The 16,811-nt window shown below is 38.4% G+C and overlaps 1 protein-coding gene across 5 annotated transcripts in view; it reads right to left on the bottom strand.

Annotated features, from left to right (window-relative positions):
• Positions 1-11,915: 11,915 nt before the first annotated feature.
• Positions 11,916-16,811, bottom strand: part of prox1a (prospero homeobox 1a) — a 44,246-nt gene continuing 39,350 nt past the window's right edge. For 4 of the 5 annotated variants that reach the window (XM_057343617.1, XM_057343616.1, XM_057343613.1 and 1 more), the window contains exon 5: positions 11,916-15,933. In XM_057343617.1, coding sequence (XP_057199600.1) covers positions 15,745-15,933 — 189 coding nt within the window. In that variant the 3' untranslated portion in view covers positions 11,916-15,744. The remainder of the gene's footprint in view (positions 15,934-16,811) is intronic. The other variant, XM_057343618.1, reaches the window with a different exon arrangement.

Below are 16,811 nucleotides of genomic sequence, written 5' to 3'. Positions count from 1 at the left end.
GTACTTTTATCGGAAGGGAGACAGAGAATGCCCTGATTCTAACCCTACCGGTTTTTATGATGCATGTGTAACGTTTCTTCCATCGCTTGCTTCCGCTGCCTGAATGAATGTTTTTGTCTGCACGCACGCAGGTTAAAATTTTAATGCGCGGGAGCTTCAATGAGTCCGCGCGGCCGCGCACGTGCGCAGCTTAAAGAGAACATTGGTTGTAATATTTCTGTACCCATGCTTTACATTTTTAACAAAAAAGTTGCTTGTGAGTAAACAGTAATTAGCGGACCCCTTGCAGTTCCATCGCGGACCCCCGGTTGAAGACCCCTGACTTAAATTATACGGCTTGGGCGGAGCATCGTTAACTCCTCCCATTCATCTGTCAGTCTGCTGCCATCCATTTCAATCAAATCACAGTAAAAAGAACAAGCCACGCACCCACTATTTTTTTCATTCGAAACTTTAGTTGTGTCCCAAATGACATACTATACACTATGCACTTAAACTATGCACTATGCACTCAACCATGTTTGAATTTAAGAAGGGTAGTATCGTCCCAAATAGAATACTTAACGGTTTTATACTAACTGTAAGTATGTGGTTTCCCAGACGAGGGAAAATGACGTCAATCACACAATACAATGCGAGACCATATAATTAAGTTGTACATTGTAAATTTAATGGAATTTCCAGTTGTTTCGCCCGACATTACTTCAGTCCCCATCAGATTGTAGCGTAATCACTCCGCAAGAGAACTTTGCACAAGCAGCATCTGATAGCCCCGCCTCATTTCCGCTACGTAGTTGAAACTGCGACCGTTAAGTGCGTGAAGTGTTGAATGGGTGCATCATCCGGGTACTTACAGTAAAGTGCACTTCTTTTTTGAGAATTTTCAATGTGAACGCACTACTCACCAGTGTTGAGTGTAACTAGTTACTAAGTAATTAGTTACTGTAATTCAATTACTTTTCCCTTGAAAAAGTAAAGTAAGGGATTACTCTTATTTTTTCTGTAATTTAATTATAGTTACTTCTGATGTAATTAAACTAAATACTGTGTGTAATCTATATGTGTGAAATAGTAGAATTGACATAAAAAATCAAAGTCTAACTTTAAAATCTGCGCTTTAATGTATAATTCTCACATTTGTAATAATTTGGTCAGTTAATAATACTACTTTATGAAGTTTTATATTATTTATTTGAATGAATTAAAAGAGCCGTTTCATGTCTATCCTTGAATCACTATTGATATAGGATATAGAAAGTAATTAATGATAAGTAATTAAATTTTTGGAGAAAGTAATTTGTACAGTAATCTAATTATACTTTTGAATATGTAATTAGTAACTAATTAATTTCTTTTTCAGAGTAATTTGCCCAACACTGCTACTCACACTATTTATACAAAATGGTGTAGAAAAGTGCATAAGTGCATGATTTGGGACGCACCTTTCGTTTCACTTAGAAATGAGTCGGAATACATAAGTAAAAACGATAGCAACTTCCGGTTCACAGGGAGTTTAACATCCGGCCTGTGTTGGTTATAATATAAAAATGTATTTTGTATTTCATTTATATTAATATTAATTAATATTAATATTTTATTGTATATGAATTGTATTAAATTCAAATTGTATTGAGTAAATTGTACTCAACAGTTATCGATTCTTTGCAGAGGTCTAGCAGAAGTTAAGTCTGGACAGTGTTTGTTGTTGCCGCTGAAATATAGTAGGTTTTAATTTCGATCTCTAATAGTAAATTTAAGGCAAATGTATAGAAGCCCTGCTGAGTTTCTACAAGACCCAACAATGCTGAGCTGATGAGAGCAGTTTTCTTTCATTCTTCCACCACAATCATTTTATTAATATGGGTAAAACGGGACATCTGGACATTTAAATGTGAGCCATTATGTGTGCTAAACAGATGCTGTTTTATAGCCATTTACAGATGTTCCTGTGACCTGTTTCATATGGATGAGGATATTTCTAGTTTTACAAGATCAAAACTGGGAGTAAATAATTTCTAACCATTAAGACGGCAAATTTGTTCCTCAGATAAATATTTTCTTACGATTAAAATGGACAGTTTTTTATTCAAACGATTTCTTCTCATTTTAATGGCACTTCTGTCTCGTGGTTCACATGAGGAGCAGTCAAGCATGATTTGTTGTTCTTGCTTTAAAGCGTTAGGCTTGTTCCAAAAATCATCCCATCATGAAGTAGACAGACCTAATATTATTGAACTGGTCCTAGCGTACAGATTTGATGAATTGACCATGTTCTTGTGTGCTTATCTTTTGATTGAATGGAAAGGATGAGATTGTCTGAGGAGGGGGGAGGCTTCTTTGTGGATTAAACACAAAGGCCGAAGCAGCCTCGCCAGAAAACATTACATTTCACCAAATGTCTTCATAATGTCCGGGTAAGATTTCATTTAGTTTATTGCTGTTATATGACAAAATCCTTTCAGGTTCTCCCGGCAGAGGTGATGTTTATAAGGCAAGGCTGTGTAACCCCTTACGTACTGTTGATCAAAAATTGTTGCTCAACTGTTTACTGTTTCGTTTTTTGAATCATAGTTTGTCCTAGATTCTTAGACAAAATAGCTTGAACGAAGGAAAACAGTTATTAAAGGGTAGATACATATACTTTTACACTTTTATTTTCAACCCAGCGTTGGGACAAAAAGGTACAAATCTAACCTATGATGGGTTGTTTTAAATCTAAAATGCTGGGTTGTTTAAAAATGTTTAGGTTGTTTATGGGTCAAATATATCCCTTTTTGACCCGACGGTGGGTTGGGTCGGTGGGCTTTTTAAAATTATACAAATTTGGGACGCTGGACCACAAAACCGATCACAAGGGTCACATTTTTTCAGCGAGATTTATACATTGTCTGAAAACTCAATAAATAAGCTTTCCATTGATATATGGTTTGTAAGGATATGACTGAGATACAACTATTTGAAAATCTGGAATCGTAGGGTGCCAAAAAATCAAAACATTGAAAAAGTTGTCCATGAGAGGCACTGTAGCAGGCCATTGCTAAGAAGAAATAGGTTTGTTTTAATGCTCTCTATTGGCTTACCGCTGTAATAACGTTGTGGAGAGTAGATGAACCGAAAAGCGGAAATTCTAAGCTTTACATAGATACCAAACTTGAGTGTGTAATTCCCAAAGAGCGGGATGTTTGTAGGTGTGTTTCCCTCCATTTTTAATCACCATGCAGGGGAAACAGGTTTGTTTCCATGCAAGGGGTCCAGTGGTGTCCGTAGATCGAAATAGTTCATTCTAAGGTAATAAAAACAAATTACGTAAGGTCTTTATACACCTCTGAAGACATATGTATATTGTATTGCATTTCTGTCAATAGACCCTCCAAAAAACTACACACCTGACATTTAAGTAAATGTCTTGAATTTAAAAATGTCCCCATTAAAAAAATCTGCCATCACATGCAGATAAGGTCAATAATCAAATATCAATTTAGACATCAATTTTTGACATTATTAAATATTTGTGTTTTTCTAAGAGAAATATAATAGAGAATGGAGTATGAAACTCTTGATACACAAAACACAACAAGGGTCAACTAACTGATCACTTTAGGTAGAAAAATAAACTCCTGACATCACAAGACATTTGTCATGCAGAGTGACAAGTAAATAAAACTGGCAAAAAGTCAAACAACCCCAACCATATTCATTTTCATGCCCTGATGCATGCTGGGAGCACAAACCACAAAATCATTTTTGTACTAAAAGTTCTTAAAATAACAAAAACTATTTTCGTAATAAAGCTCATTGATTTTGGGTTCATAAGATACACGAGATAGAACTCATGAAATAATGTTTTACAACATGCAGACACTGTATACTGTACAGTCAGTTACTTAATATGGTATCGCGTGTCTCTAATAAGGTATCACAGACACAACTACAATGGAAAGTATTGTACTGCTTTGTTATGTCCCTAGACATCTTTCTGATAAGAGCTACTTGAAAAAGGCCCAATGAGGACATAAATAATTGAGAAGTGTTAGGTCGCCAAGAATAACCTAATGGCACGACGTACACAGTTTGTTGAACAGGTACGGAATTAAATGCATGGAGAAGTCACATGACACTGATCTGACTTCCTCTAGCGGATTCTTGTGAACATATCATGTCATGTCAACATGCAGATAGCGATTGAGAATGCGCTTTGCTGCAGTGCCAGTTGGCATGCTCTTGTGTTCTTTCCATGTTGCTTATGCCTCCACAACAAGAGCTCTCCTTCCCCTGACCTTCTCATAGTCCAGACGTTAAGGGTTTCAAGGGAACAATGTGTCATTGTCTTATTTATGGCGTGTGAGCGCGTGCGCCAGCGTGTGTCATGGGGCAACATCTTCCTGGCATCCCAAGAATCAAGGAGGAAAAAGCACCGCATTGTCCATCTCCATCAATAGCCATCCAAAATTGGACTTTGATGGACATAGCCCAAGCGACAACTGCACAGTGGGCTGACTAAATGCTATATGCTGTAACTTCTTCCATAGCCGCCTCTCCTCTCCCATTTATTGTCGGCGAACAGCTGTCGGATACCTGGACTTGATCTGCATTGTCTCTTCAAACAAGGTTGGCAACAGTTGTCGAGGAACACAAGCCACGGATGCCATTAGTCTTCTCAAAGATAACATTTACGTCTGATGTCCTCACTGCAGCTGATCCTTTCTCCCGTGGACGCTTTGATCCAAGGAGCCCCGGTTCACCCCTAGCATTAACGTATTACCGAGATCCTCTGTGTTTATACAATTATTACCTCCGGTGATCCTCGAAAATACGATTAAACAATGACAGATGGCGTGTCCGTCACTCGGACCGTCACTCTTCACTTCTCAAATATCATTTGAGAAGTGAAGATTTGAGATCATTGCCATCTCTTTAGGCCAATTAGTACTTCAACACCCCCGGACCGCCCTTTCACCCATCATCCCTATACCTTTGTCTCTGGACCAGCGGAATGCTTTGTCTCTGATGTGTTACGTGCAGAATTTCTACTGCTGGAAAAAAAGAAAGGTTATTTATAGCGAAGTACAGAGGAGGAGAGTTCTTGGAGGGGTGTCTGTTTCATGATAAATGAAATTCCTTGGCCATGCCCGCAACAATTGGGCTGAGAGAGCCAGACAGCTTAAAGATGAGAGTTTGCAGGCTGCAGCTGTCCGGTTTGTCATCCCTTGTCTTATGACACCTCAGCCTTCACACATTTATCCCACAAACAAAGGTTACAAAGAGCCCAGATAGTCGACGTCGGCCACCTCAAAGACCTTTTGTCAAACGTGGTGACATGTGAGCTGGAAAAGGAGTTACGTTCATACTTTCTTTGGCGTCTATTTCATTCTGTCAGGAGCGGCTGTGCCATTAAACTGGAAAACTAATAGAGACCGGTGACCGTATTTTACTTACGTGAGCTGGAAACAGTACTTGAAGAATTTACAAGGTTTGGTTATCCAAAAATTGAAAGTCTTCCACTCCCTTCATGTTAGTCCAAACCTGGCTTTGCATGTGTAGCACAAATGGAAACATTCTGATTTTGGAACAACAACATGAGAGTGAATAAAGTTTTTTTGTTTCTCCTTTACGTTGACCTGTTTGATAACCATAAGTTTGTCTTGCACAAACAGGGTTGTAAATCACAGTATCACCAGTGACACAGGGTAATTTGTTACGCCAAGTTTAACTTCTCCCTTCAGCTTATATTAGAATAATAATCATACCCAGAAATAGTTGCTGAGAAGAAGACAGGTTTGCAATAATCCCTCTTCGGTAAGGTAAGTAATAACCCACAAGGTTAAAAAGATAGATATTAATCTTTTTAGCTTACTCATAAGTAGATTTCAAATAGATTTGATTGTGGCATTTCAAATGCTGAAGGAGATTGGTAAAGTCAGGGTGGGTTCGGTACCATGATGCCATTGGTTTTTTTATACAGCGGATAATCTCTAGACATTTTAGCGTAGTCACCACACATCATTGCAATTTGTCTGTACATCCAGATGAATTTGGCTTGGTTTTTTAAGAGGGGAATAGGAACACACACTGCAAGCAGCTCTTGATATAGATTCACTATAAAATAAACTGGGTCTGAATTGATAGTGAATATCCACTTACTCTCTAAATCGATTTAATCTGACTATCATAGACCCTAATGAAATGTCCCTACATTAATACTTTATGATCATTTAATCTCCAGTAGGTAAATTCTGAAATGATCTAGAGTTATTGAGGTTGACTGGAAAGTGTATATTATAACATTACAGGCACTTTGGGTCTTTTATCTCTTTAAGATTTAATAGCAACATTTTAATATTCAGAAACCTCCCGAGAAGATGTACTACACACTACATTCGCTATCCATTTTTTCATCTTTTTTATTACAATTATTGGTGCACTATTAAAAGAGCAATGTAGAGATTTTAGTTGTATCTAGTGGTGAGTTTGCAAATTGCAACCAAAGGCTCACTCCACCCCTCCTTTTCGAAGCACGGTGGCTGCACAGAACTAAGATGTCTGCGCATATTCGCTTCTGTGCCGAAGGAGATAATGTATTTACGAAACACGTTCTGTAGAGCAGTTTGGCCGTTTAGGGCTAGAAACAACATGGTGAATTCCATGTAAGGGGATAGAAATAGCTCATTCTAAGGTAATAAAAACATAACGCTTCATTATGTTAGGTCTTTATACACCTCTGAAGACAAATTATTATTGCATTTCTTCGGTCAATAAATCATCTAAAAAACGACACACTAAACCTTTAAGGAATATGTTTCAATGTGACGTAGCCCGAGCCTGTCATTGTCTAACATGTATAAATATAAGCCATATCAATCACAAGCTCTGATTAAGAGACTGTAATCCAAGCAGTGAACGAGTGCCATGGAGTGTTTGTGGAATGGAAGGCCTCCTTTGTCAAGAGGAGATCTCCTTCTAAGGCATGCCTTGCCTTGACACAAGCGGGGCAAGGTTGTTCCTCAGAAGGACCAGAACAAGCTTGTAAAAGATGAAAATAAAATGCACACTCCTTAGACGCATAGCAGGCATTCCATTCCTTCGCATCTTCAGAGACTGCCTGCATCTTAGTTAGCCATTGTTTGAGAAACTCAATGCCTGGCATGACAATTAGCAGGGATAACAGTTGATGGTTCTTTCAGATTTGCTTGGCATGCAGTCCTTGGCCGTTTGTTTTCTGACACCTTGTGCTTTGGAAGAACTGCAGTTTTTTTACATTCTGTTCCTGAATAAAATCAAAAATAGTTTTTATGTTTTTAAACTGATTCTATGTAAATGAAATACACCTGATTAAATCGAAGTTTAAATTAGTAGGTTCAATGCTTGCATATGTTTAATACTTTATATAATAATTAAAGTAATATTATAATAATACAAAACCATTTAAAGAGACAGTTCGCCCCAAAACAGAAATTCTATCATCATTTATTTACCCTCATGTCATTTTAAACATGAATCTGACTTTTTGTGTCCATCCAATGGAAGTCAATGGGGGACAGTGTTGTTCGGTTACCAACGTTCTTCTAAATATCTTCTTTTGGGTTACGGTAAAGATTGAAACTCATACAGCTTCATAATGACATGAGGTTTAGTAAATAATCAAATAATATTTATTTTTGGAAAATCTATCTCTTCAAGTAGGCCTGCGTGGCAACTATACATTCACATACACACAAATGGTTTGTCTCCTCCATTATTCCACAAAACTTATCTGTTAAGTGGCCTTATATGCTGACGCTTATCTTTGAGCAAGGTTATTCCTCTGTGCAAAGCACTTCAACATATCATTTGAACATACTTTGACTTTTAACTCGGTGCAAATCTCTTTGATTTAATCAAAGCACACAACACAAAACACGAAATAAAGAAGGTTTGTACAGAAGTCTTTACATCAGAAGGTCCTGCTGAAATGAAACAACACAAGTAACTAGCCATTGGTACGCTCTGGGTATGTGCACTGTGCACACACACATCATTCATATCAAGAAAAGAGATTCACCCTTAGAGAATACCGAGGCACATTATCAAATATGAGACGGTCTTTGCATAAGATAACTCACTCGGCAGCTCTGAACATGCTAATAGAGAAGCACTTGGAAGTATAACAGAAGCCAGTTGAAAGTGAAATGCTCGTGGCGATTCTCCCTCTCTGATTTAAAAGGTCCAGCTTTGAGTTGGCATGCTGCAAACGCTCGCTGACTTGAAAGGCCCTATTGACTTTTTAATGATCTTATGTGGCTCTTAATTAATGACTGGCTTGTGGTCTGTCCTCTCCACAACATTGTTAAAGCAAGAACAGACTATTAGACTATTAGAGATCAGGGTAGTTCATCTACCAGCAGGTGTCACTAAGTCATCTGAAACATTGACCGAAACGGAGAGACTCAAGAGAGAATGGTGTGTTGTGTGATGTATGAAATAAATACACTTAAGTATCATCAACGTGTACGTGAACATACAGGTCAGTAGCAAATTTAGAGGAACTTTCCCAGAAATGTATTTTGAGGAAGTCACATCACATTCTGTCTGACCAGTCACATTTATTAACATCTCCAAGATGACTTTTTAGGTACTATGTGAATTTTTTGAGACGTCAAATTCTAATCTAAGTGAGACATTCTTCTTTATTAATTTAAAACAAAATGGCAAGGAAAACACATTTACACCATTGTGGGAGATTTTAGTTTTTGTGAGAAATTAGAGGTGTATGGCATAGTGTGGTGTTGTTAAAGGGATAGTTCAACCAAAAATGAAAATCATGTCATCATTTGTTCAACCTCATGTTGTGCAAATCCTGTATATGACTCTTTCTTATGTGAAACACAAAAGAAGATATTTTGAGAAATGTCTCTGTTGTTTTGTGTCCATATAATGTAAGTCAATGAGGTTCGGTGTTGTTTGGTTACCAACATTCTTCAAAATATCTTCTTTTGTGTTCCGCAGAAGACAGAAAATCATACAGGTTTTAAATGACTCGAGGTAGATTAAATGACAAAAGAATGTTCGTTTAAGCACAATTTCATTATAACATAACACCTATAATCTTGACAGATTGCTCTTTTGTTCAACCTGTGAGACATGTAATTCATTACATTTATATAGCGCTTTTCTGGGCACTCAAAGCGCTTTTACATGGAAGGGGGGAATCTCCTCAACCACCTCCAATGTGCAGCATCCACCTGGATGATGCGACGGCAGCTATATTGCGCCAGAACACCCTCCACACACCAGCTTATTGGTGGAGATGAGACAAAGCGAATAGAAAACACTGACCTATCATCTACTTGGACACTTTTGGCTATGCCGAATATAAAATCACGGATTCTGGAACCCTCCCTGCCAACATCTGCCAGTGAATGGGTTCGAAGTTGTAGAAGACACTCAGCAGATTCCTCGGCATGTGTGAGGTGACAGACCCATCTGTCCTCGGAGGGACCTTTCACTTACCCATTTACCCCGAACACACTTCCGCTCCACGCTCCTGATTCTCCCCTTGGTTGCCATTCGGCCTGCACTGTCATTTCCAGTAATATGGCTTCAAGCGCGATCAACTCCAAGCCTCCTCATCAGAGGGGCAAATGGACAAAACTTGTTTTGGCAAAAGGTGTGGATTCTCTCATCGGGGCACATTTTACCCGCTTTCGCTCGCTTCCTCCATCCCTCTCTCAGTGTCTCTCATCCTTTCCTCACTTTTTCCTCTGCACCTCGGTGTGCGGCGGTGCTCTGCACTTGGCTGCCCGCGGCAGGCCAGTTGGGTACTTGAGCAAGGCAGTATCGCCCCACCAGCAGCTCTCGTAACGGCCCCCCAGCTGCGAGAGAGCAGAGCCCTCATAAAAGTAGCAGAAAGAGGTATTAAAGGTAGTAAATATACACACCCAGCCCAGTGAGCTGTGAAAGTTGTGAATTGGTTTTTAAAGCTTTGTTAAGACCAGAAAGCACAGATGTTAAAAACAGGTTCAGATGTAGCGACAGATGGTATTTGATTATGAAGCAGACTGTTCGTGTAATGCAAGGATGCTGCTTCAGCCCTGCTGTAAGGAGCCTGTCGGCTCTCAGCTGAGGCCCCAGAGGTTCTCCTTCCACGAGGAGGAGGAGGGACAAATGGACATCTTGTAAAAAACAAGGGGGGGGGGAAGCCTGAAGAAACGAGCTTGGCACGTTCAGCCGAATCAGTCCGGAGTTGTCTGGGTTCAGCGAGGAGATCTGGATGCAGACCGCTGCAGAAGTATGATGCCAGAAGGAATGATTGTCTTTTCACATAAAGGCAAGGTCATACACGCCTGTTAGTCCCAGTTTTAAATAATCAAAACAACGTGCCATGATCTGACAGAGGTCAGCCGGTGTGATACGAGACCGCATTCATTCAAGCTCAAACAATAACCAAAAACTTGTATTCTTTCCCATTTTAAAATGATTTGCTTTTATTCACACAAATTGTTCACATGGTAAGTGTCAGTATGTTGTCGGTAAGGTAATGCAAATTCATATTATCACAAGGATGGGCTTAGCGAGAATGCTGAACAAAACCTTTATCCGCTCCGCTTTAATAACAACCAATTAATAACAGCGATCGCTCTTTTCTCTTTTCGCGGTAGCGACATTATTCTTGTGTTATCTCTTTAGGGAGGGGAGAGAAGAGGGGATGGTGGTAAAATTTTCGACAATGAATGGGCCAACACAAACACAGCTGTTTTATTGTTGAGCTGTTAAGATGTGCTTTTCAAAGGCGCGATGATGAAATCAAACAGAAGGGAAGCGGCGAGCAGCTCCGCTCGTCATTATGGCACGTAGGGTGGTGGTGGGGAGGGCTGACCCCACCTCCTGTTCAGCGGAGCCGCTGGAGCAGTCCGGGCCCACTAAAGTGCCTCTTTGTATCAGCCTATAAATTACAGCAGCGTCCGCCCCGCTTCCCTCCACGAGCCACAATAGCTTGCGCGCTGCTCTTTTCTCCCGCAGCTCCCCACGCGCATCTCTTTCCGCCTCCTTTCTTTGCAATTAAGATTGGACGTCGACGTGCGTATTTCAAGCATTTTTTAAATCCAGGCTTTAGACAGTCGATATTAAGCAAGTGGAAAATGACACCATTCTGGTCTTTTGTCAAAGACAACTTAATAGAGATGCGACTGCAGTGATATCTGATGAAGTGAACACCGGCTAGTGAGTCTATTAAGCCCGAATCAAGGAAAGAGTAAATATACAAATAACAGGCTTGAGTAGGAATTTTTATGATTCTCATAGAAAAAAGTCCTGGATATATGACACGCCATATACAATTTAATATCAATGTAGGCTAGCCAAAAGTGATGGAAAACTTATGACTTCACCCTTTGTTCACACACATAGGCCTATATATTCAAAAACATATTAATAATGTTGTGTGCATGTTGCGTAGTTGTGCTCGGAGTATAAAACAGCTATAGCTCAGCTTTGGTAAGAAATGTGGGTTCATATAAATGACATGCGTAAAGCTTATGGAGAATGACTCATTTAAAAAAACATACGATCACCAAAATATTAATTACAGATCAAATTGTAGGCAATGTGCTTTATTTCCATATTTTCAGCCTTTCTGACAAATTTTTGGTGTTTTCTGCATTTTGTACCATACACCTCCTGTTTTATTAGTTTAATCAAACTTGAAGGTAAAGCAAATATTCTGCAAATATGGCCTCCGGGCATTACTTTTGACCACTACTAGGCTATATGTTTATTAAAAATCATATCACCAATGAGATATCGCACGTGAATCTACCAGTGATTCCTTCTAGCATCACAGGAAACAAACTCAGTCAATTTGGATACGCTTTGTTGCTGTAAATCTTCCAAATATAACATGCTGACCTAAATGTTAATAAACGGCAAAAGGAAACACCTGATCTAGGACTTGGATTTTATTTTGCACAAGCTTGCATATATACTGCACATACATTCAGTTTCCGAGGAGATGGAAGGCACACGAGGCACTTTGACTACTGTATTGTAGGTGGTAAAAAGCAAAAGGTAAAAGTCTGATTAAGTGACTAGAAATAAAAACTTCAAAATACACATTTGTTCCACCTTCCAAACAAGAGATGAAAAGTTTTGTTGTACATATTTTTCTTTTTCTCTCATTTTTTTGTCTTTTTTTCATCATCAAGTGTCTTTGACTATAGTGTCTGAAATTACAATGGCTACCTGGACATAAGTGTCTCTTTATGTCTCAACAGAGTTAAGGACCTTAGGAGGGCGTTATGTTGTGTCATTCTACCAAATAATATTACAATACATCCCCAGAAAAACCAAAATTGTACACCATCACCAAATAAATTATGATAAATTAAACCAATAAATTATGAAACTTCTGCATGACAAATTGACAACAAAATCCATAATGCTATTCCGCTGACAATGTATGTGTACAGATCAAATAAGTCATTGTGAGCATCCTTCAAAATGTAGGAAATAAAAATCGTAACAGTTTCAGCTGGAATTACACTAGAATCAAAGAATTATCTCATACAAAAAAGCATAACAATGCTATTTACATCATATTGCTAAATCATAGAAAGGCAGTGTTTCATTTTTTGTCTGTATTTACACACATCTTTAAGCCAGTGAAACCATGTTCAAAACCCTACAGAGAGCACACACCTCATAAATACAGCATCAAATCTACAAAGAGTCAAGATTCTTGTACAACACATTGCATTCAATACAAATAAGTGTTCCCATCCCAGAAATATAGTCATATGCAAAGTTTCTTTCTTTCTCTTTGTAACTTCTCTTTCAGTGTAATAAAAAACAGTCCCATACCATGTTTGGCAATTGATTCAGATCTTTACAGATTTGTGATCACATGACGGATTTTCAATTTCATCAAAATAGCTAAAATTATGATAAATGACCAATGGTGAGATGAATGTGTACTGTATACCTCAACCTAAATAAAATGTTTCAGAGAGCTGGCGTGTAGGGTTGCCAGAACAATTGACCTTAATGGAGTGCGAAATGTACACTTAAACTGCAACATTTACTGTAGGATTTTAGACTAACACATAGCAACACAGCAAATGACCATGTGTAACAACAGATCCGTCTCATTTCTGTTAGCGGATTAATATATTGACTGCAACCCTGAAGTAGAGCTGAGAAGAAGGGGAGCAAAATATGAATAAACCATCAGACTGACAGCCAACCAAACTTCAAAACATTGAAAATATCATAACACTTCTAAAAATACAATAACAATTACATCAAGTAAAGAGTTGAGATGTTGAATGTAACCTGCCTCTGGTCTGGTCAATAATGTAGTACAGTGATAAATACAAATAAAACAAAACATTAAAAAGAAACAATAAATAAGATATTTTTTTACTTCTTATGGGAACTAAAACTAACATCCTATCATTTGTGTATTCACACAAACATGCAAAACCGAACACTCGCTCTCACACACTCACACCTATTCTGCACACCGTCTCTGTGCCGTGTTAAAAGTCTTACAAGTATTAAACATCCAATGAAATTGGGTACACAGTGGGGCCATGAAAGTAAGTACTGTTATTTTCCAAAAGCTCGCTGAGTGCATCTTGTTTCAAATTAGGAAAATATAACGCTTCATTTCAATTTGTGCTAAAGTTTACATTTTATAATGGCCTATGGCACTACATAAACTGTATTGTTTTAGTAACATTATATGTTTATTTATTTATAACAATTTGTATGAAAAGCTGGTGTTATCCAGGTACAGGCAATTATACGCTTCATTAAGTGTGTAAAGTATACACAACGCCTGCTTGTACAGAGGTTTACTCAGCATCAGCCGAATATAACTAAGCAACATTTTTTGCATAACTTCAAATCTCTCATGACACAACCGGCTGAGAAATGTTGCAAAATGTCATCAATGAAATAAAAATTAGGGCCTCTCACTATACCACACACACAAAATCTCTTACAAGTTTAAAGAACTGTTTATTCATCTCACCATGCACGTAAAAGAGACTAGAGAATAGAACAGGGTCAAACACTTCCTTTGATCAACTCCTAACATTGTTTAGGATTTGTTTTCCTCCTCTTAACAATGCATAGTGAAAAGCTTGCCGTTTTTGCTAGTCCGGGGGCTGTGGATGATGCCAGCCCTGGCGACAGTATGACAGCACCTCATGCTCTTTTGTGCCCATTAATCTAGAAGTCAGCAGGTTTTTTAAGGCATTGTGCTGACAATAATTGCCGGCCTGCGTTTCAATTCATCAGCTGGATTTGCCCAATGCAAACGGCACGGGTTCTTCCAGAGCAGATCACATATCCGGCTCTTGCCCTCTACAGCCAACTCTTATTTCTGTGTCTAAAGGCTTCATTTTCTTTAGTGGACACTGTTTTAACAAACAGTTTTTCTTTGCTATTAGGGACATGTCATGGAAATGGTTTACTAGTGTAAATGTTTTTAAAAAGACAACTTCAGTGAATTTATGTCATATAAATGTACAACTCCTCAAACAAAGTCTCTCTAGCATGAAACTCGCATGAAAATTTTACTACTGATAAACTGTACACTGCCATAGCTCCATTCATGATTGTGAATATTAAGCAAACCTGTACATGTCTAACAAATTATGTACAATCCAGTAAGTAGAAAGAAAAAATAAAGTTTCAGTTTGTGCCACGCTCAAATTATTCTCTGTATTGTGCACCAAATTCAAAATAATCTACAGAATTTACAGTCCAATTATAGAGGTGTTCCAGGCTAGCAGGTGGAGAAAATCAACCCCAACAATTCTGAGTGTTATACGCATGAGAGGGATGTGTATTTTGGTATTTGTTTGTATGCGCGTGTGTTTATGTTAGCAATTTTGACAGTGTGCTTTTTATGAGCGAGAATGGTTTCTCAGTGGGAAGGCGTCCATCTTTTTGTGCCGCACTGGCTTGCCCCAGTATGAAATGGCCATGTTGCTTAGTTACAGGAGAGGCTGCTCCGTCAAGGAAAAACCTACGACTAGGCCTCCCTCCCTAGAGCCAGTGCTATCAATGTGGACACAAAACACACGAACATTGGACCCTAGCCAAGACAGAATGGCTTGAATGGCTAAACAAACAAAAAAAACACTTAATGGTGTTTCTTTCAAGAATAACAACAAATATAATATATATTTATATCATATATATGAATTTCCCCACATAGAAAATGTATACCCCTTTTTATTAGTATTATTTTTTTGTCCAAAGAATAATTTATTTTATGTAGCATTGCCATGAGAAACAAGAATATCACATGTCGATTTTTTGTTTTTCCTTCCTTTTTTTGCAGCAAGCATTAATAACATTAATGGTAATAATTATATTAATCATAAATAATAATTACATCTATACAAGCTACAAATGCAAGTCGTATTCAGCAATAGTAAAACCATCACACATGGCAAACATCCTAGGGTAAAACAAAACTCTCAACAAAACGACCAATAAAAGAGAGAAAAATCAGGGCGTCAGTTCCGTTTGTTAACCATCATGTGGTAAACATTGTAATGCCCATATCAAAGGCAAGGATAGGAGGGGGATCGAATACAGTCAAAACAATCAATTTGATAGACTCCCCCCCAAAAAACACAAAAAAATTAACAGCTAAGTCATTCAAAAGTAGCTGGGGTTTAAAAATAGGAATGCTACCTCTTACTTCATAAAGATTCGGGAAAAGAAGGGCTTATACTTGGTAAGCAATTGAAATCACTACTCATTAAGAAGCTCCTGCAGACAATTGGGAGATTTGAAAATCTCTGGGACCTCGCTGTCCAGCTTGCAGATGACCTTGTATATGGCCTTCTTCCAGGAAGGATCAACATCTTTGCCTGCCACAATGGCATTGAAAAACTCCCGTAATGTGATCTGTGCCACTTCCAGGAATCGCTCCGGAACCTGCTGATACACAAGGAGACAATGACATTAATAAACGGATTACGTTTCAATCCCAAGTCTCTGATTCGAGGAAGAAAACACAAGAAAACTAAAGAAAAGGGTCAAATGAGGGTTTGCGTAGAGGATCAGAAGAGACGGGGATGCAGACACTTCAGGAACCCAAAGCCCTTCTGCCAGAATCCGTGTAGGCTGCCAAGTCCAAAGGGACGTGTAGAAAAGCCCCAAACATCATCGCTACATGAATTCCTTTTTGTTTCAGTTGCTGTAACTCGTTAGCACGTATTCAGCTAACCTGAATACGTGCGCTGGGGTGGTACACTTCAACATTCATCATAAAAGTAAATTATTTTAGGTCTTTTCTATCAATTATCATTGAGTGTTTTGTCTAACTGTAACATTGTACGACTTGACTAAAACATTTCTTTTACATGTAACAAGAAACAAAGCATTTTTCATTGGACTTAGGCAAACCATCACACGCAGCGGTTGGATTTCAGAACTTGGAAAAATTCATGAGGTTGTAACCAAGAGGAACTCATTGGGTTAAACATTACTTGAGCCGTTCCTCTTTTCGAGATTACTTCCTAGAGGGAACGAAACATAATTTGTTGACTTCCCCTTATTTGACATAAGATTGTAAGCAAAGTCTCATAAAATGTCTTTGTTTCAATACGCTTCCACTTCTGCAAGGAAGAAGATCATCTTGCCGCTGACAGTGGCCAATAAAACATTACTGCTTATCAACTTTTACTGACACACGGTTTTATTGCTTGCGCACTGAAATATAGTTTTAGCCTTAACACCTAATAAGAGAAGGAATTCAAGGATACGAGATGAATGTACTTAAATGTATAGAATACGGGCTACATTAGGCTGGCTAT

This window comes from Triplophysa rosa, linkage group LG10 (assembly GCF_024868665.1).
Source record: "Triplophysa rosa linkage group LG10, Trosa_1v2, whole genome shotgun sequence".
NCBI classification, from domain to species: Eukaryota; Metazoa; Chordata; class Actinopteri; order Cypriniformes; family Nemacheilidae; genus Triplophysa; species Triplophysa rosa.
Note: the sequence above shows the minus strand (reverse complement) of the source record. Positions and strands in the feature narration are given on the sequence as shown.